This window comes from Bactrocera oleae, chromosome 4, assembly GCF_042242935.1.
Source record: "Bactrocera oleae isolate idBacOlea1 chromosome 4, idBacOlea1, whole genome shotgun sequence".
NCBI lineage: Eukaryota > Metazoa > Arthropoda > Insecta > Diptera > Tephritidae > Bactrocera > Bactrocera oleae.
The window spans coordinates 8,159,663-8,187,045 of record NC_091538.1 but is presented as its reverse complement, the minus strand read 5'-3'; the positions used below and the strand labels follow the sequence as shown (position 1 = coordinate 8,187,045).

The 27,383-nt window shown below is 29.5% G+C and overlaps 1 protein-coding gene across 2 annotated transcripts; it reads right to left on the bottom strand.

Annotated features, from left to right (window-relative positions):
• Positions 1-863: 863 nt before the first annotated feature.
• Cam (Calmodulin) lies at positions 864-27,304 on the bottom strand. 2 transcript variants are annotated; one of them, XM_014229774.3, is made up of 5 exons: positions 27,144-27,304; positions 26,143-26,291; positions 18,258-18,432; positions 7,214-7,456; positions 864-1,575 (listed from the first exon to the last, which is right to left on the bottom strand). In XM_014229774.3, exons 2-5 carry the CDS (start codon positions 26,143-26,145, stop codon positions 1,547-1,549), a joined length of 450 nt encoding a protein of 149 aa, XP_014085249.1. In that variant the 5' UTR covers positions 26,146-26,291; positions 27,144-27,304; the 3' UTR covers positions 864-1,546. The 2 variants fall into 2 exon arrangements, with proteins under 2 accessions (XP_014085249.1, XP_014085252.1); XM_014229777.3 differs by lacking the exons at positions 26,143-26,291; positions 27,144-27,304 and adding an exon at positions 19,312-19,331.
• Positions 27,305-27,383: the final 79 nt, after the last annotated feature.

Here is a 27,383-nt window from a genome sequence, read left to right as displayed (position 1 = left end):
TTTTGCTGTTGTTGTTTTCGCTTTATGCAGTTGGAAATTTGGTATGTTGTTGTTGTTGTTTTGTTTTGTTTGTAATTGTTGGTAGTTGTTGCTATTTTTGTAGTTTTTGTTGTTATTTTTGCTCTCATTGTTTGCCTATACTTATCAACGCTCTGCGTTCACATACTTTAATGTCACCTAAGCTGTCCTGTCCTGTCCTCTCTCTACTACAAACACATCGCAAAACTGTACTGCATTGCCTATTTGTTTTTGGTTTTCGTTTTTGCTTTTGTTTCTTAATGCAATTTAATTTTTTTTTACGCTTCTCCATGGCTTTCCGTTACTTTTCGCTTTCATTTAACTTTTTTAATACAATTCAATAAGACTGTTGCTTAAGTGTGTGTGTGTGTGTGGGTTTGTTATTGTTATATGCCTGTCTGTTTGTTGTTGTAAATTGTTTTTATGTTTTGTTGTTGTTGTTTTGTCTGTCATTGTTGCGGTTGATTGATCGATTTTACAGTTATTACTAATCCATAGCGTATAATTTCACTTCTTTTTTTTTTGCTTTTTTATTTTTGTAATTTAAATATGTACGTATGTGTTGCTTAACTGTTACTTTGTGGCATTTGTTGCTTACATACTCTTCCCACTTTACTTATACCTTTCGTTTTTGCCATAAATGTCTGTATGTAGGCAAGTTAACTCGCTTTCCATTCGTTTTTTTTCGCTTTACAATCTCTAAATATGTGTGTATGTCTGTGTGTGTGTGTGTGTTTTCACAGCTAGTTTTTATGCTTGCCATTATTTGACTAATTAAATATTTCGTAATATGTGTGCATATGTGTATGTATGTATATGTGTGTAGAGTAAACATCAGCAAAAAGTTGTTTATTTTTTCATTCAAATTTTATTTATTTCTTAATTCTTTTTTAATTTGAATTTCTTCTAAACACAATTTCATCAATTAGTACACGATTGCGGCATCGCTCTATGCGCATATTAAGAGGAGGACCCATTTGTTACAAATGGACCTTGCGCCTGATGCACACAATAAATATAGCTAATATATGTATGGTAAGTACTAAGTTGTTGTTTGTTGTTGTTGTTGCTGTTGGTGTTCAGTGTTCGTAATGCTTGTTAATATATAGGAAATGTTCTGTTGTTTGCTAGCTTTAGAGCATACGCTTATGTATATTTGCATGTGGTTGTTGTTGTTTAAGTGAATGTGTATGGATGTGTGTGTGTGTGTGTGTGTTGTGTCTGTATAGTATGTCTTTATCATCATTATTACATTGAGTTGTAAGTTTTATTTTTTATCTTTATTTTAAATATTAAAGTGTAATTTATTATAATGTATTCTGTTTTTTTTCTTCTTCTTCTTTTTGTTTTAATATTTTTTTTATATATTTAATTCTCCCTTTTGCTCAAGATTTATATATTTCTTTTTTTATATTTCTTTTTCATGGTTTCCATAGCAACAGCGTCGCGCGATGTTGTTGCGCCCAGCTACAGTCTTCGTCAACATCTTAAAAACATAGAAAGGCTTAAAAACAAGTAATTTATCTGCTCACTTCGATGTCATCATAGTCACGAATTCTGCAAGAAAGAAAGTAGCGTGAAAGAAAGGGAATTAGTTTTCTGATAATAAAAATGTAGCATGAAAGTAATATAGCTATGGCAAAACATAAAATAAAACATTTCATTTGTTGTAAGGCAAGAAATTCTATAAACGACAAAAGAAAAAATATTAACAATAATAATTAATATTATTTCCACTTTGCTTTGATACCGAAAAACAGAACTAAGGCGTTTTCAAATAATCGACTTCAAATCTTGGAGAGTTACGAACCGAATAAACAATTGGTATAAACGCAGACTAGTATTATAAAATTATTAGACGGTTTAGGGTAAACGACTTCAAACCGCGATTTGTAGCGAATTGAACAACTGGTATGAATAGAAAACTGGTATAAGTCTCAGACTATATACAAGTATAATATAATTATTAGACGGTTTAAAGTAGATGCCTTTAAGACTTGGAGAGTAGCGAATCGAGCAAACAACTGGTATACATATCAAACTGGTATAATGAAATAGAAGTAATTAGGCGGTTTAAAGTAGACGTCTTCAAACCGTGGACGAACAAATAACTGCTATAAATACCAAAATGGTATAAATATCAAACTGGTATAAATTGCAAAGTGGTATAAAAAATTAGATACTATAACAAGCTCTTATGCCACTTCAAGAAGATACTTTCATACACTTTTGTATTAAAATCAACCGAATGATTTTTGGATATAATTTGGAAATAATTTTTCCGAAAAGAGGACATAGCTTAAAACTGAGATGTGAATTGACGAATAAAATACAGCTAGTATTTACAGCTTTACAGCTACAACGCCATAAAAAGCTACATAAACAACTTCTAACGTAAGACAGTAGTAAAGCACTGTCGGAAGTAATATAAATACAAATGCTGGTTTCGAAATGTTTCAATGCTTAAAACCAGGCTGAGATGGCAATAAAAAACAATTTACAGTTTCCACATATGATTTTGAAAATCATAAAGCGTGTCTCACTTGTCATTGCAAAAAAGTTTTTCCAGCCGTGGCAGCAGCTCTGGAAACTTCGATATACCTAGGTCTCAAGATTTACCGAATTTCAAGGCTTTAAATATCTTTAGTGATTTTCGATTTCTGACAACAAAACTCACGTACAAAATACACAATTTTCTACTTATATAGAACACAGCATAAAGAAATAACTTAATATGCCTAAAAGTATGCTTTAAAATACATAAAAATTGTTTAAAACAGATAAATTTAGTTCAAAAGTATTAACATTCAACTCATATGTACAGAATTGAGCTTGAAAACTAAAGCATAATACATTTTTAAAATAAGTATTTCATTAACGTTACTTTTTAAGTCGTTTAATTGCTCATGGTGCATATATTTAGGCAATTAAATATTTCAATTGAAGTTCCAACAAAATTGAAGTAATATGGAGTTAAATGCCTAGTCTAAGCGTTGGAATATCATCTAGTTAATAGGGTTTACAACTTAAGACTTTTTACTTTGTCAAATAGCTCTACTTGTACTTTCCACTCAAGTGACTTTCATAACAATCAAATTAAAATTACAACACACCCACTTGCTATTTACATTTACTACTGTATTGTGTTACACTACTTAAGGCATACTTACAATAGCACCCACGTGAAAACTCGTTTAAAAAAGGTAAACAAAAAACAAATGTGAAACGGCATAAAAGGCATAAACATATGGGACAAAATAGATGCCACCTACACTGAAATACATACAGACCCCTCACTTAAAATAATAATTATAATTTGAAGAAAATATAAACTGACATTTCACGTGAGTCACAGCAGATTGAAAAGCAATGACAGAGAATATTGTGTTAATTGCAGTTTACTTGTTGAAGCAAAAAATTTAGAAAATAATTGATTTGACGACTTCGCTTACGTAAGACTGTGCAAAGTTATAAAAGGCGAGCAAATGTCGAGTGAAAAATGGTGATATCATTATTAGCGGTTATTAGGAGCAGACATTACAAATAAACTATTTTTAGCACCAACAATGTGACAAAGAGTTTGAAACACTGTTATGTAGAGTTTTTAAAATGAGTCTTAAGTTTGAATGTGAAACTTGAGCTAGAAAAATTTTCAATTCTTACGAAAAAAATTACAAAATGTGTGAACAAAAGCTACAATTGAATTTAGAAAACAAATTTCAAAATTGAAAATTCGGAGTGAAAATTTTTGCAATCAAATTCGGTACAACGTTGCATTTACAAGATGCTTTCTTATTCGAAAAAATATAACAAAACAAATATTTCGAAAATTAAGATAGAAATTGAATTTCCTTCTATTGTTTCATATTTAAGAGTGTTTTAAATAGCTAGTTAATAGTAAGAACGCCAAAAAATGGTTATCACTTTCTAATTTCGGAAAAAAAAATTTTGTTTCGAAAAATTAAAAATAAAAAAAATTAAATTTTTCGGTTCGTATATGAAACCAGAAAAATTATTAATTTTTACGGCTTTAGTCAAATTATAAAAACAAATTAATACTTCGAAATATGTATGAAAAGTTTTCATATGCATATTAAAAAACGGCATTTTGCGAATTTCGAAGATAACAAATCACTAACCAAAAGTTGTTTTAAAATTCCAAACTTCAAAATAATATCAGCACAAAGTTAAACATCGTAGTATGAAAATTAAAACTTCGCATGAAAAGTTTTTATAAGTTAAATAAAGCTGCAAAACATCGCTTGCGAAATTCGAAGTTAACGAATTGACTAAGTAAAAACTGTTTTTAGTGCACTAAGAAAATATATTTTAAACAGCAAGCTTCAAAATTATAGTCGTATAAATTTTTAGACAAATTAACACAACTGATAGCTTTCGAACATAGCATATAGAAATAAGTTTCTGTAAATACTACAAAAAATTTCAAATATTTTCGGATATAATATTAAAGCTGTTAATTTCGTGTTTTTGTACCACTGATTTATGGCAAAACATGAGGTAAATTGTAACTTCGAATTTTCGAACTGACTTCGAATTGCTACTTAAATAAAAATAAAATGATTTATGTTCAATAAAGCTTTGATTTATGGCTAAATATAGAGTGAATTTTAATTTCGAATTATCGAACTTACTTTGAATTTCTATTTAAATCAAAATAAAATGATTTATGTCCTATACATCATACATCATACAATACAAAACCGTCGATTCAATGGATATTATTGGAAAATACAATTAAAATTGCTACAAATCCATCTTTTAAAGTTATGAGCTAATAATTCCAGTATATTGAAAAGTGATAAATGTTTCTTTCCCGCAATAGTTTTTTAGTGTTTATATTGATATTTCCAGAACTAATTTATATCGAAATGCTATTAGAACAAATTGCACATCAGCCACACAACAACATGCTTCACTCAACACTATGACTCGTTAATTACAAGGAACCCATCAGCTGATTAAAACACTGCTATAATACCGCATGACGTGTGATCGCGCTAAAAAAAGAATGTAGGCAATGAATAAGAACACAGAACACGAGATAAAAAAAAAACTGAATGTATATGAAAAAGATACTAAACAGCTATTGGCGAAAGTGACCAATTAACATTGAATTGTTTGTGCTTCCCCCAAACGGGAGCAGCTAAGTAAATTAAGTGGAATATTTTTGCAAACTCTGCCGCACAAGAAAAACCAAACAACTGATAAATATAAAAAGTATTTGAAATAAGGAACAAAGCAGAAACCTTCCACATTTGGCGCAAAGCCAAAAAAAAAACAGTGAGAACCTAATAAAATGTGAAAACAAAGTGCAAACGTTTACTTTGTATGTGTGTGTGTTTGTGTTTGTGTAGGTACGTATGTTTTTTTATGCGAAACGGGATAGTCAGTCTTCTAAGTCAATTTAATTTATGGCAGCTAATAACCTACCCACAAACTACCCACAACCCACCCACCACCACAAACTAGCAGCATTAGGCTTCGAGTTCACTCACTCGACAGCGGCTCATTAAGCTAAAAACTAATCTTACGGCCGTAAATAAACAGCTAGATAAATATTGATAGTATTTAAAAGCACACACACGTACATATGTACATATGCGTATATGTATGTATATGCATATATTGCTTTTTGTAGATATGTTTAGCCACTGCATTCCGTGCCTTCTAATGACAACCATCAAATCTTCTTTGCCAATTCTCGTGCCGTATACTGTTACAAAAACAAAAATAAAAGCAAACGAGGAAAAATGAAGATGAAGGTTGATGGACGGACAGGGCTAATGCAAACTAATCACTGCGTTGTATATTATGCCGGTCAGCAGAGCTTGGGAGCCGTGCGCCACATATGTTGTATGCTGCTTGCCCACACACCTGGTGAATGTAAATAAAAGTGTTAGGCAACAACAACCACAACTACTACAACCATTACCACACATAAAAGGTCAACTAATATATCAAAAAATGTCAGGTAGGTAACAGCAGGCGACCACCGGACCATTAGTGCGAGCGGCAGCGTGTTGATAGATTGTGTTTGCGAAATGATTAACTGGAGCACAAGCTGGTGGTGTTTGGTTAGCAAACCGTTTACAAGTGATTTTGTTTCGTCAGCAGCAAGGGGTGGCGCGCATGCTGTTGATAGCGGCGCTGGTTGCGTGTGCGTGGCGGCATGAAAAATAAAGATTTGTGTGTGTGTATATAGGTTGCTATGAACATATAAATTGGCTAATAGACTGAAGAAGCGGCACTGCATCGCTGTAATATTGCGGAAAATGGTGGCAATGTTTACAAAAGCAATATGCTGTCTACACACAAGTGCGCCTAAATAAATAAGCGTGCGTAATATAATGTGGCAGTAAGATGAATTAAGCGCATCTTGCACCTACTCAGTTGTGGCAAGCACGTACAAGTGCTTTTGTGTTCTAATTTAAGGAGAAAATATTTATCTATGTCGTTCATTTATATTGTCACTAAATTAAATGTATTTTCTTTTTTACAAGTAAGATTATTAAATGTTAAATAGCTGCAAGCCGAGACCAGTTTTGAGTTACACCTTCGATGCGCCAATTCTCTACTCGCTATTTGCAAGCTATTTTCTCATGAGAGGTCACGAGATTTGTTCCTTATGAGTTCGAGGTAATGGATGCAAGGTAAAAGTGGTATAACTGCCTGCTATTCATTTGTATTTGTATTATACCAGTTTACATGATTTATATAAATTGTTTGTTCGATGCGGTATTTGGCGACCTCTTCCACTCCACCAACACGATTAAAGTAATTTCTCTGTTTAATTATACCACGTTTAATTATTTATACCAATTGTTTGTTCGATTTACCACATAAACTGCTGCGCTTCATCCGCATAATAAGTCGGTATTTTGTTTGCATTATACCAGTTTACATGATTTATACCAGTTATCTGCGTTATTCATCATTTGGCACGATTTGGTGTTGGTAGAAGTAGCCGACTATGCGACCTATCCCTCTCCACTAACAATTATTCAATTGCTGATTGAATACACAACTTTTAAAGATTTATACCAATTATTTGTTCTATTTGCCACACATAGTGCTTCAAAAGATCAGCATAACGAAATAAATGCTTCCCACACCAAGTAAAATGTTTCATTTTTTTATAGAATATTTTATTAAAAATTGTCTGTGGACCACTTACCTTCATAATTGACCTGACCGTCACCATCGATATCAGCCTCCCGGATCATTTCATCCACTTCTTCGTCTGTTAACTTTTCCCCCAAGTTTGTCATGACGTGACGCAATTCAGCCGCTGAAATGAAGCCATTGCCGTCCTTATCGAATACTCTAAAGGCTTCTCGAATCTCCTCTTCACTATCGGTATCCTTCATTTTACGTGCCATCATTGTCAAGAACTCGGGGAAGTCAATGGTGCCATTGCCTGTTTGAAAGAAACGAACAGAAAATTAGCATATTTTTATAAGTTTTAAAAGAAAAAAAGTAATAAAAAGAAAAAATTAAAAAAGAAAAAAATTAAAAAAGAAAAAAATTAAAAAAAAAATATTTAAAGAAAAAATATTTTAAAAAACACCAGTTTTATAAAGTTTATGTTTAATATTAATTATTATATTTCACGTTTTATTTTTTATATTATTTCAATAATTTTATTAGGTTTGATATTTGTTTACCGCTATTAAATTATAAGAATTATTTAATGAATATTTTTTTACTTTTTTTAATTGTTTAATTTTTTTTTTTACTTTATTATTTATTTACACACATTTACTTAATATTTTTTTTTTTAATTTTATTTTAGAGTGTGATTATTGTTATATATTTCATTGTATTATTTATATATATTATATATTATATTGTATATATGCATATATATTTTTTTTTATTATTTATTATTTTATAATTATTCAATCCTTTTATATTTATTTTTAATTTTTTTTCTTTTATTCTTATTACTTTTTATTGATTCGCCTTGAGAAGCTCCTTATACCGTTAGTTTTGTTAGAATCGTAGAATTCATACTTCATCCACCCCAGATGTGGACAAACAGGAAGAAATATTGTAAAAATTATGTTTCTTAATTTTTTTAATAAATATTTTAATATTGTATTTCACTTTAAAAATCACTCAAAAAATAATAATTACTATTTATTGCAAATTTTTTTTTTGTGTAGCATTTTTTATCAAATTTTAGCTCACAAACCAACTGTTTCTTCTGTAGCAGTCATCACTTGTTTATAAATAAACTCAATCGCATTTTTGCTAATGTTAAATTTAGCGCCTCTTCATTTGCAAATTTGCTATTCTAATTTACAAAATAACAACAAAAATGCCGCAATTGAATGCTTGAATGACAGAAAATTAATAGAAACCGTGGGCTGTGTTTTTTTTTGCCGCCGAACAAGGAAGTCTTGTGATCATAGTGGCGGCTTTCCCCAAAGACATGCGACCTGCCACCACTTGACGACGCCGACTACAACATTTGCACATCAACACCAACAGCAAAAACAACAGCAACAAAGAAACCCGCTCACACTGCGCAAAAATGCAATTCCACCACAGTGGAATTTCGCGCAACAACAACACCGCAAAATGGGTTATTTTATATTTTTTATGCATTTGTGTTGGAAAATAATATTTTCTATTGAAAATTAAAAAAAAAAAAAAATTTAGTAATTCACCCACGCTTTATACAAGCGCAAAATTTGGTTGTCAATTATTGTTAAAATTATTAAAACAATTTGTTGCTCCAATTACCGAAAAATAAAATATTTTGTTGCGAATTTTTTGTCGTTCATTCCACAACTTGCGCGCAAAATAAATAAATTTTTTTCGAGTTAATTTCTATTTGTTTCGGGTCATTGCCCCACTGTGCGGCATAGCAGCATGAAGCGCAAATGCTGTGGCTGCAATTGCCAGCGCTGTTTTTGAATTAGCGGAATATATTTAAGTACACAAAATGTGTATATACATAAATATATAATATAGATATAGATTTACACACACATTTCGCTGGCGTGAGAATTGCAGTTGTTTGAAGTGAGTACGTCGCACAGCTATAAATAACACAAGAATAATGTGTGTTAAAATTAGACAGCAAAACAGCGAATGCCGAATATTTGGGTAGAAATGCAAAAAGGAAAAAAAATTATAAAAGCAAAAATGAAGAGAGAAATAGCAAAATTAAAGACTAATAAAAAATAATTAAAATTGAAATTTCGTAAAGCAATATCGGAGAAATAAAAAATATATCAATAAATTGTGATAGACAATAATAAAATAAATAATAATAATAGTATTAACAAATTCTAAAAATTTCAAAAAAAAAAAAAGAAAAAAATAATATTAATGTTAAAAAAAATTATAAAGTTAATAAAAATAAATAAATTTAAAAAAATGCGTTGAACAATATTACATTAGAAATGGCTAAAAATTTATATGTGAAATATTACTAAAAAAAAAAAATTAAGTCAAATAAATGTAACATAATTAAATAAATTAAACTATAACAAAGAATAAACACTTGATTATGCAAAATAATATTTAAAATTTAAAAATATATAAAAATACAATAAAAAATATATATATATAAAAATATATATAAAAAATTATATAAAAATATATAAAAAAAATATAAAAATATATTAAAACAACAAGTAAAAATATAAATAAGTCAAAATAAATATTAAGAAAAGGAACTAATTATAATATATTAAAAAAACACCAAATATCATTTAAAGTATAATTATTTTTAAGTAAATATATAAAAATAAAAACAATGAACATTATTAGTAAAGTATAAACAAATATAATTTATTAAAAAATCAATATAAAATAATAATTAATTAAAAAATTTAAATCAACGAAACATAAAAATTTATTTAAAACAATAAACCTAATTAAGAAAATAAAATATTTAAGAAGATTACAACTTATGTAAAATTTAATTATTTAAAATTAAACTTAAAATTAAAACTAAAATAAAATAAACAATAACAAAAAAAATAATTTTATTTAGTTAAAAGAAAAACAATGCAAAGTAATATTATTTGAAATATAATTATTTTAAATAAGTCATAAAAAATTTAAATAATGAAAAATAATACCTATTAAAAAAACTAAATTATATAAAAATATAATTGATTAAAAACAGTAAAAATTATTTGAAATTAATCTATTTAAAACAAATATTAGAAAAATAAAATTTAATAAAAAAACTTAAGAAACAACAAAAAATATTTTTATAGAAATATAAAAAAAACCATACACAGACATTTATTAATAAAATTAAATTAAAAAATAATATTGAATATATATTTTTTTAATAATAAATTTTTTTAATAAAAATTATATAATGATATATATTTTTTTAATTACAAAAAAAATTAAAAACTAGAAAAGCAAATAGATTTGTTTTTTATTGACTAAACTGATTTTATTAGAATATTTAAGGCAAATAAATGAAAATTTTTAAAAAATATTATTATCATAAGCAAATATAAAAAAAAATTAAAAATATATTTTTTTAAGCAAAAAAAAAGAATGCAATTAAAAACGTAAAAAGAACTGACAGACATACAGATTTTATGACGGCATGTTTGTACATTAAAAATAAATATATATATATATATATTATAAAAAATATACAAAAAACATGTACATGTGTATTTAGATTTTTAGGACCTCTTTACAAATTTACACTACAGCTATATAAAAAAAATACAAAAATGTGTACTAAACATATATGTAGCAACCACGTAGTAATTGTGCGCCGCTTTCCAAGCTATATTGGTCCAACGACAGCAGCAGTCTAAAGGCCGTCTGTGCAAAATTTTGGCGAACGTCAACTCCCCCAACCGCGCACGCCCACACACATTTCTCTAGAACGGCTACAGCAGCTATGGCTTAGCACTAACAAATGTAGTGTGCAAAAAGGCGCCGCCATTAGCGCCACGACGAGCCTATATATATATATATATATATTTATATGTGTGTAAATTAGTGAAAAATCGATTTGCTGTCTGTACAGCATGAAAATATATACAGATCTGTGCATAATTATGGCAAAAATCGAAATTATTGTTGTGGGAAATCCTCATTTACGCCGCCTGTCTGCCGATTTCACAGCTAGCTCTCTCTAGCTTGTGCTATAGCAATTTTTTTTTATATATTATATAAATAAACATTTATATAGACAAACATAGCAATTGCCATTTTCTTTTGAACTTTGTCAATTTATGCAGATACATACATAATTGTATGTTTTTTATACCCTGAACAGGGTTTACCAAGAAATTTGTAACACCCAGGAGGAAACGTCGGAGACTCTATAAAATATATACATAAATGATCAGCGTGATGAGCTGAGTCGATTTAGACATGTTCGTCTGTCAGACAGACGGCTGTATTTGCGCGAGTTCTAGTCCTTCAGTTTTTGAGATATCGAACTGAAATATTGCACACGTGCTATACTCTCTTAGAAGCTGGTCATTGTCGGTACCGCCGATATGGGACCACTATAGCAAATATGTAGCTGCCATACAAACTGACCGATCAAAATCAAGTCCTTGTATGTAAAACTTTTTTATGTGACAGGATATCTTCACGAAATTTGGCATGGTATATTAATCGAGAGAACGGTACAATCACCGCACAAATTTTTTAAATCAGATCACTATAACATAAAGCTGCTATACAAACTAGTCGACAAAAATCAAGTTTTGTATGGAAGTTTTTTTATTTGTGCAGGGTATTGCCGCATCGGTGCAACCGAAGTTAATCGTTTTTCTTGTTTTTAAATATTTTCGAAATTCTTTTGGCAACAATTGTTGTTACGCGCATACATATGTACATAAAAACAACTGTTTGTAAAGGTGAGCGAATAACTAAACGTGTCTCTATTGCCGTTTATGCGTTTATGTGCACAAAGAATTTGAAGAAATTTAAAAATAAAAAAAAATCAGCAAAGCAAATATTTAACAATTATTATTTTCATACTAAACGTTTTATGAACTGATTTAGAGAGCAATGTGCAAACAAACTGCAGCTAAATACATATTCACATATATATTTACAACAAGTTCATATGTATATAGCACTAGCTTGGCATATACATACAAACATACATATATACGTGAATATATAGAGTGCAATGTGCCTGTATCTATTCTAGTTTTCCAAATGCGCTGCACATCGGTCACTCACTCTCCCGCAACGCTCATTTACAGGTGTCTGTGCGCACATTTTAGCCGGCTTTTATTGAATTTGAGGCAATGATTTGCCATTACCAATAACATATGGTGGCACTTTGCTACATACATATTTAGATTATAAATATACGTACACACATTTGTTACATATGTACATGTATTTGTGGGATTTGTGTAATTATTTTTCGCCGAAACAGAGCACAACACATTAACGAACGTCTCAGCGCCTTTAATGCCAGCGAACATGTCTACAGTCACTCCCCCCCATACACGGCGGCTAGAGGCTCCCATACTCCTGTGTTGTTCTGTTTATTATGTATTTTCTTTATTCTATTCAACGCTGTTGGGCAAATGTTTATTTCGTTTTGAGCGAAAAAAAAGTAAGCAAAAGTAGCAAGCGCGGCAGCAGCCATAAAGAAGTGAATAGCACAGCAGGCAGGTAGCGGCATGAGGTCATGGCCAATTTGATAGCCACCCACAGGGCGTGTAATAACGGGTCGCGCGCTGTGACTAAAATACCAATTTCCTTGGCGAAATTACATGCATATTTAAAAGTGTTGTAATGTCATTAAATAAAATGCGCGAATAAAACGAAATTAGCCAATTAAGAGTAAACGTCAATGGAAATTACGTCTGGCTGTGCTGTTGTCGCTGCTTAATTTAGCTGTAAGCGTTTTATGTTTATATTGATTTAAATATATTATAGACATTGACATATGGACGCAATGTGCCGAGCGGTTTTATAAAAATTAAGTTTTTTTTAGTTTTTTTTTTTGCTTTCAGTATATAAATATGCCAAATATTAAAAAAATTAGAACTGTTTAAATTAATATAAAAAATTTTAAATTTATACACATGCATTTAGGGTTTCATTAAAAAATATTAATTTTGCTTTTTAAAATGTTAAAACAAAACAAAAGTTTAAATAATAAAATAAAAACAATGTAGAAAATATCTAAATAATAAAATAAAAACAATGTAAAAATAACCATAATAATTATGTAACATTTCATTGAAAATAAATTTAAAAAAAGAAAAATAATATATTAAAGTTAAAAAAATGTGTTTAAAAAAAAATTTTAAAAATCATAAAAAACTTTAAAACAAAGTTTAATTTAAAAAAGATATGTATACAAAAACAATAAAAAACAAGTAAAAATTAAAAAACAAACATTTATTTAAAGAAAAGACATAACATTTTATTAAAAAAAAGAAAAATAATAAATATTAAAGTTAAAAAAGATTTAATTTAAATTGAATTTATTCAAAAATCATTCAAAAAAGTTTTAATAAAAAATATTTATTTAAAGAATATTTTAATAAATCATATAAAAAATAATATGAATATATAAATGTAATGGGATATAAATTAATATGAATACCAATACAATTAAAATAAAATATTTATTTAAAAAAAAAAAACATTTTATTAAAAAAAAAAGAAAAAATTATAATTATTAAAGTTTAACAAAATTTAATTAAGTAAAAATTCAAAAAATCATAAATAAAAATGAAAAAACAAGATTTATTCAAAAATAAATAAATTGAAATAAGAAATTTTTATTAAAAATAATTGATTAAAAAAAATATGAATACAAATACAATAAAAAAGAAAAATATAACAAAAAAAAAATTAAATTAAAACAAGAAAAAAAAAGTAAGGAAGGGCTAAGTTTGGGTGTAAACGAACATTTTGTACTCTTGCAACAAAAGCTAAATTTCATATATTGAGTTGATGTGATGTGTGTGATGATATTAGGGATATATGAGACCAAGGTCTAGACCAACTCCATACATGTTCAAATAACGGAATATATAATATTATTTATAGTATTATATAATTCCACATATTTTCGGCATAAAATTAGAGTATATCTAATATTATACTTATAGTTAATTTTGTTATAATATATATATTGACGCACATATACAGTATAAGGTCAACCGGAAGTTTAAAAATCTTTCATAAGATACCTATATGGGAGATAAGTGTACTATTGACTCGATTTGATCTATTTTTTGGCATTACTACATATTAGTAAAAACAGATGCTACCAGAGTTTCAATAAGGTACCTCGCATACTATTAACAATACATGTACATATATATAAGTAAATTCAACCAGATGTTCAAAAATCCTGATATTATTTATATGGAAGCTAGGGCCATTTTAGTCGAGACATTTTTGAGAAAAACACGCTCACTGGGGTTATGACAATTTATAGGTTTTCGATTAATGCCATTATGTGTGCGTGGCAGTGCTTTGATTACGCCCATCTACGAACTCGTCACTCTCTTTATATCTAAAATATGTATGAGCAGTAGAATACGCAAGATAACTGGCACAATTAAATGCCAAATAAACGAAATAAACCATTTTCTGCTGTTATTTATGTTATTTATTAATTATTTTAAAAAATTATTACTTTAGGCATTTGACGTTAGGAATAATTTGAAGATTAGGTTATGGAAATTTGAAAGTTAGGTTATGGAGTTTTCGACCCTGATTCAAAATGGCAACTCTTAACCGTTTTGGCTTAAAAATATGGATTTTTTTATTAAAAGCGAAAATACGCTTGCCGAAAATATGCTCGCCAAAATTTAAATACTCTACTATATAATATTATTAGAAAAACTTAAGACTCCACAACTATTAAAGTTGCCACGAAGGAAAATATGTTTTCCTGTGGCTTTTTTTATTGCGAAAACCACGAGAGACGAGCCACCAACGCAAGGGCACATACTAGTACATTGGAGATAGCAAACAGCTTCTACAATACATACTACTACAACAACATAGATTGAAGAGGGCTTATAGCTTGTTCTACACAATTTTCGCCATGTCATGCTGATATTGCGACACCGCCGTCGACAAGGTAATTTGGAGAAGTACGTCGCTGCGAATTTAATGAACATGTAAGTGCCCGAGCACATGGAATATTCCTGCAGTGCTACTGCGCATGTGCTACTTCTGCACAACGCAGCAAAATCCCGGGTAATGCGACGACAACATGGAAGCGAGCACAGAAGTGCCATTGACGAACGAATGAGCACGAGGCGCTAAGAAGAACGGTGAAAACTACAGAGACGACAATAATATAAAAGGAGTATGGAATACTTGTAGAAAATGCGACAGTGCACAAACTTACACACAATTCGGATGCTGTTGGGTACTAACAAACCAGGTAAATAAGAAAACGCAGCACATGCACTTGTATGACAAGCAGCAATGCGTCGCCGCCCAACGTAAAGCAAAATCGCAATGACCAATGCAGGTGTGGCGACACAGAAACATACACACACACACACACTTGCCGCATTAGTTGGCCGTGAGGTGTTGCTAAAGGGGCGCGGCTCTGCAGTGAAATTGTGAAATTCCCTTGGTCAAAAGGACACTCGACATCGATCGCAAACACACACACACACATGCAGAAAATGCCAGTAACTGCGGCGGCAAGCGGTAAAATGGTGAGAAATTGCAAAATGACAAAATTAAGTTGCTTAGCTGTATGGGATTACGAGCAGCTTTGCGCTCATTCGTCATTACATGCTCTTTGCATGGCACAGCCCAGCTTCGTAATACAACAAGTAAACATTTTATGATTGCACTTGTGAATAAGCTGGTGATTTTCCTCGACGTTTTCAACGCATTTTCTATGGGCCACTCACTCTACATTCCACACTTCTTGCCACGTTCTATGAGCTACCCTGTGCGCTCGCCTTGTTTGTTTGCTCGCTACACTTTTTATGTATGTGTGTGTGTGTGTATTTATATACTATATAGATATGTATGAGATATAACGTTAAGTTAAATTACCAGACATTTAGTCAACTTGACAAACAATAAACACAACACAAAATATAATATAAGGGAGAAAACAAGAGGAGTAGGCAGGCAGACAGGCAAGCAAAGGTATGCCGAGCATGCGGCCGAGCATAGCAATGGAGTGATATTTTATTTTATGATTAAAATTCTTATTAATATGCTATTCTTAACTTGGCCGTACGCCATACGAAACATTTGTGCACACACGCAGTACTCACACAAATATATAAAAATGTGTTCGATGCAAGCAAAGGTGCTGTGCTACGGCATACCTCTTTCCAATGGCAAGCAAAATAGCAAAACAACAACAACTACGCAGTAATGAATTGCCGGTGGACCGAAACAACGACGACGACGACGCCATAAGAGTGTGGTGGTGGCAAACGCCTTGCCCTAAGGCCCGCAACCAGCGTAGTATATTGGCGTGTTGTGTATGGCAAAAGCCGGCAGCCAAGTGTGAATTTTAGCATTTCGCACTACGTACACTACGTGCATACACATCATTAGAGATTTGTTTTATTTGAGTTTCTCAGTAATTTGTCCTTTTTTTCTTTCTTTGCTGTAGTTTTATCATATTTTATTTTTTTCTATTCTACGTATATATTTTCGGATTAATTATTTTTTGTCAGTTTGCTTTCGCCTATATTCCTCTTTTCATGTTTTATGTTCCAAATGATTTAGAAAAGCGCGTGCCGTTTGTTACCTCCTCCGCAATTAATTTGCACACGCTATCTTTCATTAGAATCCTTATTTATGCACTAAGAAGCCATAAGCATGCGTTGCTTTTTTTTTTTTTTTTTTGGTGAAATCGAAAAATATTGTATTATATTTGTTAATATTGTGTACATATGTATATAGATGGTTGACGGATAAATTGGAGCAACAATTGAGCAAATGTGCCTTGATTTTGGGTTAATAATGTGATTCCATATTTTATGAATTTATTGGTGATGCCATAATAATGTGAAACTGTGAGTATTTAATGGAAACATATGCGCATATTTCCACCATATTATTTTTGCAATTATTTGAGATTATTATACTTTTGTTGTTTTCATTTATATTAATCATTTAATTAATTTTAATAAGTAATGATTTAAAATCAATTGGAGAACAATTTTTGTTTCAATTATTATTTCTATAAAATTTTCATTAATTTTAATTGTTTATTATTCATAAATTTCGTTTATTTTAACTTCAACAACCTAATACTTACTTTTATTTATTTATTTTCTTTTATTTTGGAACTTATGTAAATGAACTAAACCCAAGTTTTATTTATTTCTTGCATTTATAAATTTTATTTATTTATTATTTTTTTTTTTTTTTTGCATTTTTAATATTTATTTATTTATTTTCTTTTTTTGGCATTGATTTAAATAAACAAAATTTATAATGCTAAACTATTTTCGTTTCGATTTTTTCAAGTAGCTTTCAGTTTATTTATTAGAAAGTTTTTTGTTTTATTTAGTTTTAATTGGGCTTCCTTATCATTTTCAGCAAATTCTATTGAATTCAGTTTTATTTATTACTTTATTTATATATATTTAATTTTATTTTATTATATTAGTTGTTCATATTTTGTTTTACATTATAAATATATTATCTTTTGATTTGTTATCTATTCTCTTCGTTTATTTTCTTTTCATGTTATTTTTATGTATTTTTTTTTAGTTTTATTTTTTATTGTTTTTCTTATTTATGATTATTGTTAAAATAATTTTTTTTATTGATTTTTATTTACTTAATTTTATTTTTATTGGTACTGTTTTTAATTTTAATATTATAATGTTTTTAATTTTTTTTATTGTTTTTAGTTTTAAACATTTTAATAATTTTTTTTATTTATTTATATTTTTTAATTCTTTTTTTTTACTTTTCATTTTTATTTTTTTTTATTTCTTTACTTTTTATTTTTTTTTTATTTCTTTACTTTTTATTTTTTTTATTTCTTTACTTTTTATTTTTTTTTTATTTCTTTACTTTTTATTTTTTTTATTAGTTTTTTTAGATTATTTTTGACCATATTTTTCTATTTTTTTGAATTTATTATTATTTTTTATCATTTATTATTATTATTTTTTATCATTTATTATTATGTTTTATTATACAAGTATTTATTCTTACTTGCTATTCATTTGGTGTAATAAATATTTTTTCATGCATTTATCGTATTTGCTTTCATCACTTACCGTCAGCATCGACTTCATTTATCATGTCTTGCAGTTCGGCTTCTGTTGGATTTTGTCCCAGTGATCGCATCACTGTGCCCAATTCTTTTGTCGTGATGGTGCCATCACCATCTTTATCGAAGAGCGAGAATGCCTCTTTGAATTCAGCGATTTGTTCTTCTGTAAGTTGGTCAGCCTGGAATATGAAAGGAAAAATAATGATTAGCAAAAGAAATAATTTAAGATGCTAATAAAAAATATTTTAATTAAATGTTTTGAAAAAAAAATGGTATTTTGAAGAGAGTAAACTACTAGGTAAGGATAAAATAATTTAAGGCAGATTACGAAAACGACGGCAGACATCCTTAAAATATATATTTTGATGTACGTATTTATTTTACCGAAACCCCCAGTAATTACAAAGGCGAAAACCCTTAGCAAACAAATATTGAAAAATACACTACCAACAACAATTTAAATTTAAGAGCATTTCCACTAATATAACAAACAAACACACCAAAGCAATACAACCCTATTAAAAAAAATTTGTTCTCACTTTAAATCACAGATTAGCTTTATATGTACCTAACCTATACTATAACCTACAAATCACATTTCCGCATACATGACCTGAATTAGAAATAATAAAAATAGAAAACGTGCTAAGTTTCACATAAAAAAATATGATTTAAGCTAAAACATGTGATTACACAGCACAGCCTCTTACTATGTATACGGTATATTTAATCCAGGACTAGAAAAGCTGACGACATAAGCGTGTTGTTAAAAAAACAGATGTAGCTCTCTAACGTCAGCAGGGGCTAAGCAGCATAGTAAAATAGGTCAGAAACTTAATTTACATAACATAAACTACAAATTCTGGAAAACAATGCTGATAAGCGTTAAGGAGCGTACTTGAGAAGTGACGAATTTCTTTAATCATTAAAAACAATCGCATGACTGACGCAACAGTTCAATTTTATTTATTTTATTTTTATTGTTAGCAGATAATGATTGTACCACTCGGTTTGGTGTATAAATTGATCATATTAAAACCACAAATACAAAAACTCACCATTTTGTATGAAATAAAAAAATATAAATTAAAGTATTCCCACAATAATATGTTTTCAAAATATAGAATTGTTGATTATTTTTTAGCGTTTTTTTTAATGATTTTTAATCAAAATTATTATTATTTGTACTGTTTTGCTGAACTGCGGTTGAAACGGTATAAAAATGCCGCAATTAAATATATGTAAGCAAAGCAATTATGCTATATCTAAAGACAGCAATGGCAAATTGAGACTGATAATGTCAGTTGAAATTGCTTTAAGATTGCTGCACTCTACAAGACATATGCAAAAAGTTCAAGGCAACAAATTGTTATCTTTGAAGCACAATGTTTATTTTAATTTGCAATAAATTATTTATGTATTATTCCCGTTTTTTATTTGCTTGGCGCAATTGTAATAAGTTTCCTTCTCTTTTGTCTCTCTTTTACAATGCAAAAACTTTTGTTTTAAAATTTGCACTTATATTTGTTTGCCGCTTTTCACTAATTTTTTTTTTTACTGCCGACTGACAACTATGAAAAACTTTAGAAATTGTCAAATTGTATGTTTGCCTCAGAGTGAACTGCGTTTGCCGCTTGAATAAGAAGAATAAATGTTGCATATGCAAAAGGAATGCGTGAAAAACTGCACAGAAATAGGCTGCACATAAAATTTGAAGCTTTATAATAAAATAATTGTTGACTTCTTAAACAAAAATTTATTTTATCACACTGCGAATTAGATATGCAGACTCGTATTAGCAAGCAACCAATTTAGTGCGCTGAGTAATGTCAAAAGTAAGCAAGCAGCACGTCAAAAGTGTAAATAAATGCAGGTAAAAAAATAAAATAAATAAATAAGAAAACAAAATAGCGTAAAAAATGACAGCAGACGAATAAATAAAACTTAAATACGAAAACATTAAATGTAACTTGAAACAGATATGTATCATTTGCTAAACTATATATGTATGTATGTATATGCGCAAAGACAGTGTTGGATTTCCGCTTAATGCCTTTTAAAGCAACAACTCGAAATGGCGACTGACGTCAGCGGATGAACCAACCGCTGTGGAGTTGTGCATACAAATAGGAAGCGTACATATATACATACATATGTATTAACAACACACACATATTGTATATTTATGCATGCATTTATATATACATATACATATATGCATAGGTATTTAAAACGAGCAGAGTATGGTATGAGCAGTTTTGCATACCAACGAAATAACTTGGGTACATTCGAGTATGTATGTACAATATATAAAAGTAAAAAAAAATTGAATTTCGGAATCGCGTGGGAAATACGAACGTTGGTATAATTTACTAAAAGTCTTTAAAAATCTAAACTATTCATCTAACTATATATGTACATAGTATGTACAAGAATATAAAAATCGATTTTGTCATCGCTAAAAGTATTTACTGGAAATAATAGTTCGAATTTTGAATTATTTGAATTATTAATAGCTAAATAATCGTACACAAGGTAAATAGGCTGGCATTTGGTTGAAAACTAAGAAAATACTGCAATTCTGGCTAATGTTAAGAATACGTGTACGTAGAATTAATATGTTTACAAAATGTATCTATTCGAAGAAAATTTGAATTTCCATTGGAAATTGGCGTAAATTGGAACTAATAACAATAATATGGCGTTTATACTTCAGCAAATAAATTTGTTTCTTACTTAAAAGTTTTTTACAAATTGGTAGGCAAAGCGGTAAATTTATTAAAATTGTAGGTGTGAGCACAATAATTATTTTCATAAAATATAGAAATTTAAAAACAAATATTTGCAAAGTAGCTTAACCGACAATATTTTTAAAAATAGTGTATGAGCTCACTAATTCTTTACTTAAAATATAGGATATCTAAGAAAAAAAAAACGCAAAACTGTTGTATAGACTTCTAACCTAAAACTTAATCAACAACTTTTTGTTTGTGATAAACCACGCTGGGTAAATTTTGCACATTAGTAAATTATTTTATCTTAAAGTATACACTCGAAAATTGGTATATAAAAAGCTTATTTATTATATTATATACATATATATATACATTTGCGCATATGTATGTATGTATAAACACACGCGCTAGTTTCTTAAATGTTGTCAAACAAGTAAATCTACAAAAAGCGCCAAATAAACTAGATAACAACAAAAAGCGACCGGCAAAAATAAATGGTGCTGACTTCGCTGGCGCAAGTGATCGCGACATCGGAAACCGACATTCATTCATGACTCATAAATATGTATGCATGTATATATATGTATGTATGTAGGTAATTTATAAGAAGCATGGGTTAGTTCATAAAGCATACAAAAAAAACGTACATATGTATGTAAATGTGGGTATGTAAGTTTATATTATATGGATAAGACTATTTATTCATCAATTTTTTAGCATTGTGTGTTTATGTTATGCATTATTTGACAAACTTTTGTTTTAAAATGCATTTCAAAAAATATTTAAAAAACAGAACATATTAAAAATAAATAAAAATATTTACAATGATATATAAAACAAAAAAAAATTTACAAAACCAATATAAAATAAAAAATATTAAATAAAAATATAAAATAAAAAAATATAAAATAAAATATATAAAATAAGTATCTTAAAACGTAAAAGTATCTTAAAAACGAAAATTGCAATGCAACTGCCTTAATTATGTGCGTACAAAAAAATGTATGTGTATGTATTTAGAAAATACCTAATATACTTGTGGTTCAAATAACGCAGCTGCTTTTTTTACAACAACGCGATTATAAGCAGCAGCTGATTCTTGGTTGCACAATGCATCTCACAAACATACATATGTATGTATGCACATACAGATAAACATACTCGTACGTACATGTAAGTATAAATAAAGACGGCAGACGACATGGCAACACGTAAAATAACTTTGAGGCGGCTGCTTGTTGTGGCCGAAATTAGTTGATCTCCTCCGACAGTATAACGAAATTATAATTTATGAATATATAAAGTAATACATAATACTTTCATGTTTCCATTGATAACGATTTACTGCCACAAATGGCCAAAATAAATATAAAGCTTTTAAAAATGTGTTCAATAATAAGATAACAGATAACGAGCTTATCAGTTAAAAGCTGCCAAAAAAAAATGGAGAAAAACACTAGCATAATTCGATACCAATTAAAGCATGTACGAGTACATACATATGTATGTACATATGTCCCATCAGCAAATAGCTGTCCTCTGATTTCGATTAGGGGCTTTTTACCAATTTTCCAATCATTGTGCGTGTTTAGGTAAATGCAGGTGGAATTTATAACTTAGGAGTTAATAATTAATTACTGCAATGCTATAAGCGTTTTTCACAAATTTTTTTTTGTTTAATCTAACCTTTCTAACTTGTTTTAAATCGAATTGTAAGTAATTCCTACAGCAATTATATGCTTAATTACCAACAGATAGAACTAATTGCAGTTTGCGAGAAATAAATAGGTTAAAGCACACGCAAACTACTTACAACTATTTATTCAGTTAAAATGTGAATCGTCACGGCAACGAAGTACTAAGTAATCAGCTGGTGGCAGCTTACATACGCGTACGAGCATATGTATGTACATATATGGGTTTTTGACCCCACACCTTACTGTGGGTGTTTTGGCCACGTTCGGTTTCATGCGCAAATACAGTGAGGATTTATACAGGTTTATTACATTACAAAGCAAATTTCTAGTAATAATATAAATACATACGTATGTATATCCTTAATTTAACATTGGGCATATTTCAAGAAAATTCGAAATAAGCGTAAGAAAACAATAAATGTGCCGATTCTTTAATTATTAATAGCTAAATAATCGTACACAAGGTAAATAGGCTGGCCTTTGGTTGAAATCTATTATATCTACATAAGTAAATTGTAATTCTGGCTAATTTTAAAAACACGTGTACGTTGAATTAATATATTTACAAAAATTATGTATTCAAAAAAAATTTGAATTGCCATTGGAAATTGGCGTAAATTGGAACTAATAACAATAAACGTTTAAACTTCGGAAAATAAATTTGTTTCTTACTTAATTTTACATTGTATGAAATATGATGAAATATTAATGAAGTGTTAGTTAAGTTAGCTAATTTAAGTAAGTTAAATAATATGTTTAAATAATAATTAACTCAAGTAATTATGCATGTATTAATAATAGAAATTTTGGTTTCTCTAATAATTTATTTTTTAAGTAGTTGGCAAATCAATGTGTTGTACAAACAAATACAACTCAGAACAGAGTACGCCCCATTTAATTTATTTTCACACAAACGGTTGCAAATATGCGATTACATTTTCTATGAACTAAGAAGATTAAAAAGTCAAGATACATACATACTATGTACATACTTATGCATACATATTCCATATAGTAATTTTATAACTTTCAGACGTAAAACGTTAAGATCCAGCACAAAGCGGCTATAAAACATAAAATTATTATCAAGAGCAAACAGCACAAAAACTTTAAATATTTATGTACATACATACATATGTAAGTATATACACTCCTTATATATTGTATATAAAAACAATTTTTTGGGTTTTTCTACCTTGCTTATCGCTTTCAATTTGCCTACGCTAATTTTGTAGCATACTTATCAAAAGTCGTGATCGCTTTACCTTTTGTTCATATGTATGTATGTATATATTTCCCCCACATTTGTCCTGTTTCACATTTTGAACTTAACCGTCGTTCGCCCATATCTGTTGACCCCCTTGCTTTGCTACAACGCTTCTGGCATTTTGCAGTCGTTTCCTTTTCTACTTAATATTTCAGCAGTGAAAACAAACGACAAATCAACTACCCCTGCCCGCTGACAGTTTGGCGAACAATATAACACCCCTCCGATAACTGCTAACATTTCAGAAACCCCTCTCCTCTTTCTATTCGCTCTCTCCTAATTTAGCCGATGATGAATAGCAACTACCTTGTGTAGTACAACAACAACAGAAGATGTGCAATGAATTTGCTCGCCGGTACCAGTTGTCGACATAAAGCGAAAAACACTGAAATAGCCGCAGACGGCGATAACCGCAATGCGGCAAAATAGCGGTACAGAACGGTTCAAAAACGAATGAGGCGAATATAAAGGAGACGAAAGTAAAGAACATGCGCATGGTTGGAAAACAAAAAACGTTTGGCGGGTGTAAAAGCAGTTTACATACATATGTACATACGCTGCTACTAGCAAATAGCAACAAACTTAGTCAAAGAAAACAGAATGTATACACAAAAGGCAATACGATAGAAAAATTAGCCCCTGTTGCATGAACACAATACAACAACGTTCTAAATCAGCCAGTTGGCAAGAAATTGGAAGCATTGCAAAAGTGCAAAAGCCGAAAAGTGCTACAGGCAATGTAAAAGTAGCGAACAAACGGAAACAACGAAATTCGACTGACAGTCAAATCTGTGTGAAACGGTTCAGCAATGAGCGCGGGAGCATTTGAGAGTAAGCACCAAAAGGGGTATGCATAACTCGCCGCAGCAAAAACAGCGACGGCGAGATACCATTGTGATGAGTGTTTTTTTTTAAACAAGATAAATGCTAAAAGCCTAGTGCGTTAATAAAGGGGGTAAATAGGAATTACTGGTCCGGTAGCCTATTTATTTTTTGGTTCGCTCTTTTTTTTTAACAACGCAAAGCATGGTAGCAAAAAATATTTTGACAATTTGCTAAAAGTAACAGGAAAAACGTGCTGCAAAAATCTAACACTGAATTCTTAGCATTTTACCTTCGAAAATACTCCAATTATAAATATTTTTATTAATGTTATTGTCGCTTACAATTTTGGTGATTCCGGAATAATACATTTTATTAATATCGATTATTTGCTGTTAGAGTAATCGATATTTTGTTGATATATTAATACCAAGCAATTTTCTAAAGATTAACAATTAAATTTAATAGTAATTGAAATGAGAGCTTCTCGGAAATTATGAATAAAACTCTAAATTATATGTACTTTATATATGACCACACTAAATAACGATATGTGCACATACTTATATATGTATGTATTATTAATATTATCAGATTATCTTTCAGTCAAGTATTTACTTATTCGCACTCGACTCTTCAGGGTGTGAACGTGTATTTAATTTAATTTTTTTTAATGACGCTGCTGGCTGTTTTCACACTGCCAAAAATTAATTGTTAAAGCGAATGACACATTAAATTTTCTTCGCAATGCGCTACTGTCGCGACTTTTTGTTAAAGGCCAATAATAAGTAAACACAAAGATCACATGGCAGGCAAAAACAACAAAAAATTTAACCAACTGCTAGCTCACTACAAGAAAAGTAAATATGTACATATGTAAGCATGTATAATTTTTCAAAAGCATTAAAAGAAAATAATGTGTAAACAATGTCTATTTGAAAACAATAACCAAAAATTATAATAATAATTTATAAATGATGAGATAATTTATGGCGAAATGCGAGCATTAATAACGAAAATTTGTAAAGAGAGGAAGAAACGAATCATTTGTGAAAAGAAATGTAGTTGAATAAGAATTTAAAGCTGAAATAAATATGTTGAAAGTACATGAATAATTAAACTTGTACGAATAATGAGCGCATTTTGCGGTAAATAAGAGAAAATAACACTCATGAAATAAAAAAAAAGTAACGTTTTGATGATTAAAATGCTATTTCATTGGAAAATTAGAAAATGTTGCGAAGTTAAATACTTTATGCATATGTGTAGTAAGTACTTAATAGCCTAAACTGATAACTCTATTAAAATCTAATATATCTGATAGAAAAAAAATTAATAATAAATAACATGTATAAAATATATATTTACCATTGCTGTTGTGTTGTTTTTGTTAGTTGGTTAAAGGTGAAAATTTAAAAATTAACTATCTGCGCCCTTTGTTGCTTGCTGCTGTAATTGTCGCTGTCACCGCTGTGATGCTATTACTTCTATGGAGTAGTTTCTAAGGGTTAACCAGCCTGGAAAATCAAAACCAATACAAATTGGAGGATCATACTTTTTTTACTTTTTAGAGTTGTTTTCGTTTTTTCTTATATTAATTTCAAACATTATGTAGCTTTAAAATACGTATGCATGTTTTAATATATACTTTTCTTATTTTAGTATTATAGCAACATATTTCCGCGTTACAAAAAAAACCGTTTACAATTTTCCAATTACCCTTTTTCTACAATTTTTAACAGAAAAACATTTACGTTAGCAAAAATCGTTAAAAGAATAAATATAATACACTTGATTAACGTATTTTAAAATAAATACGTAAATTTTTTCTATACGAATCAGAGGTGCATATGTGTTCCGGAAGCAAAGTTGGTACACTTTAAAATATCAGTTAGTTGGTATATGGGCGTTTGCCAAACATCAAAAGCTACTTATACTCATCGTAATAACGTTGCGGGCGCATACTTTGCGTTAACTCAAACCCTCCACATAATTTTTTATTTTTATTTTTTGTTTTACATAAATCTCTTTTCTTTTATTTGATTGTTGTTTTTGCTACTTTCAAATTTCACGGCAAATTCGTTTTGTCAGCCAGCTATAGCCACATCAACACATTCACACGTACTTGCAGCTACGTATGTACACGACGTGCCCGAGCCAAAAATTGGATGAAGGCGAATTCGCGTGTATTCCAGTTAAAAATTTTCAAATTTTACTTTAACTTAAAAACTTTGCTATTTCAAATATTATATACGCTTTTGTAAACTTTTTATAAATTATAACTTTAGCAGAGAATTGAAACTTATAAGAAACAATACTCATTATAATAATATTTAATTAGGACTTTGTAAGAATAAATTAAAATATACCCGTTGCCTAATTAATATTCCTTGCAGCTTTTTGACTTTTTTTAGCTGAAATACTTTCTTGTATTTGTGATACAGACGGAGAGACTATTCGATTTGTAAGTCCGACACGGTCAACAACTCAATTGCAACTGCGCTAACGGTTGGCTACGTCAAATCACTTTACAGCAACTTGTTCCAAACGCAAACGTTAGCTCGCTAGCTCGTATTCCCATCGCTATTGCCTTAATATATACACACACA

Excerpts from the sequence above, each read along its gene's own strand:
- Cam (XM_014229774.3), bottom strand. Across the intron at positions 7,457-18,257 it reads AAATGAAGTCGATGCTGACG|GCAATGGCACCATTGACTTC; the intron begins GTAAGTGATGAA and ends TCTTTCAAACAG. Across the intron at positions 1,576-7,213 it reads CGGTCAGGTCAATTATGAAG|AATTCGTGACTATGATGACA; the intron begins GTAAGTGGTCCA and ends TCTTTCTTGCAG.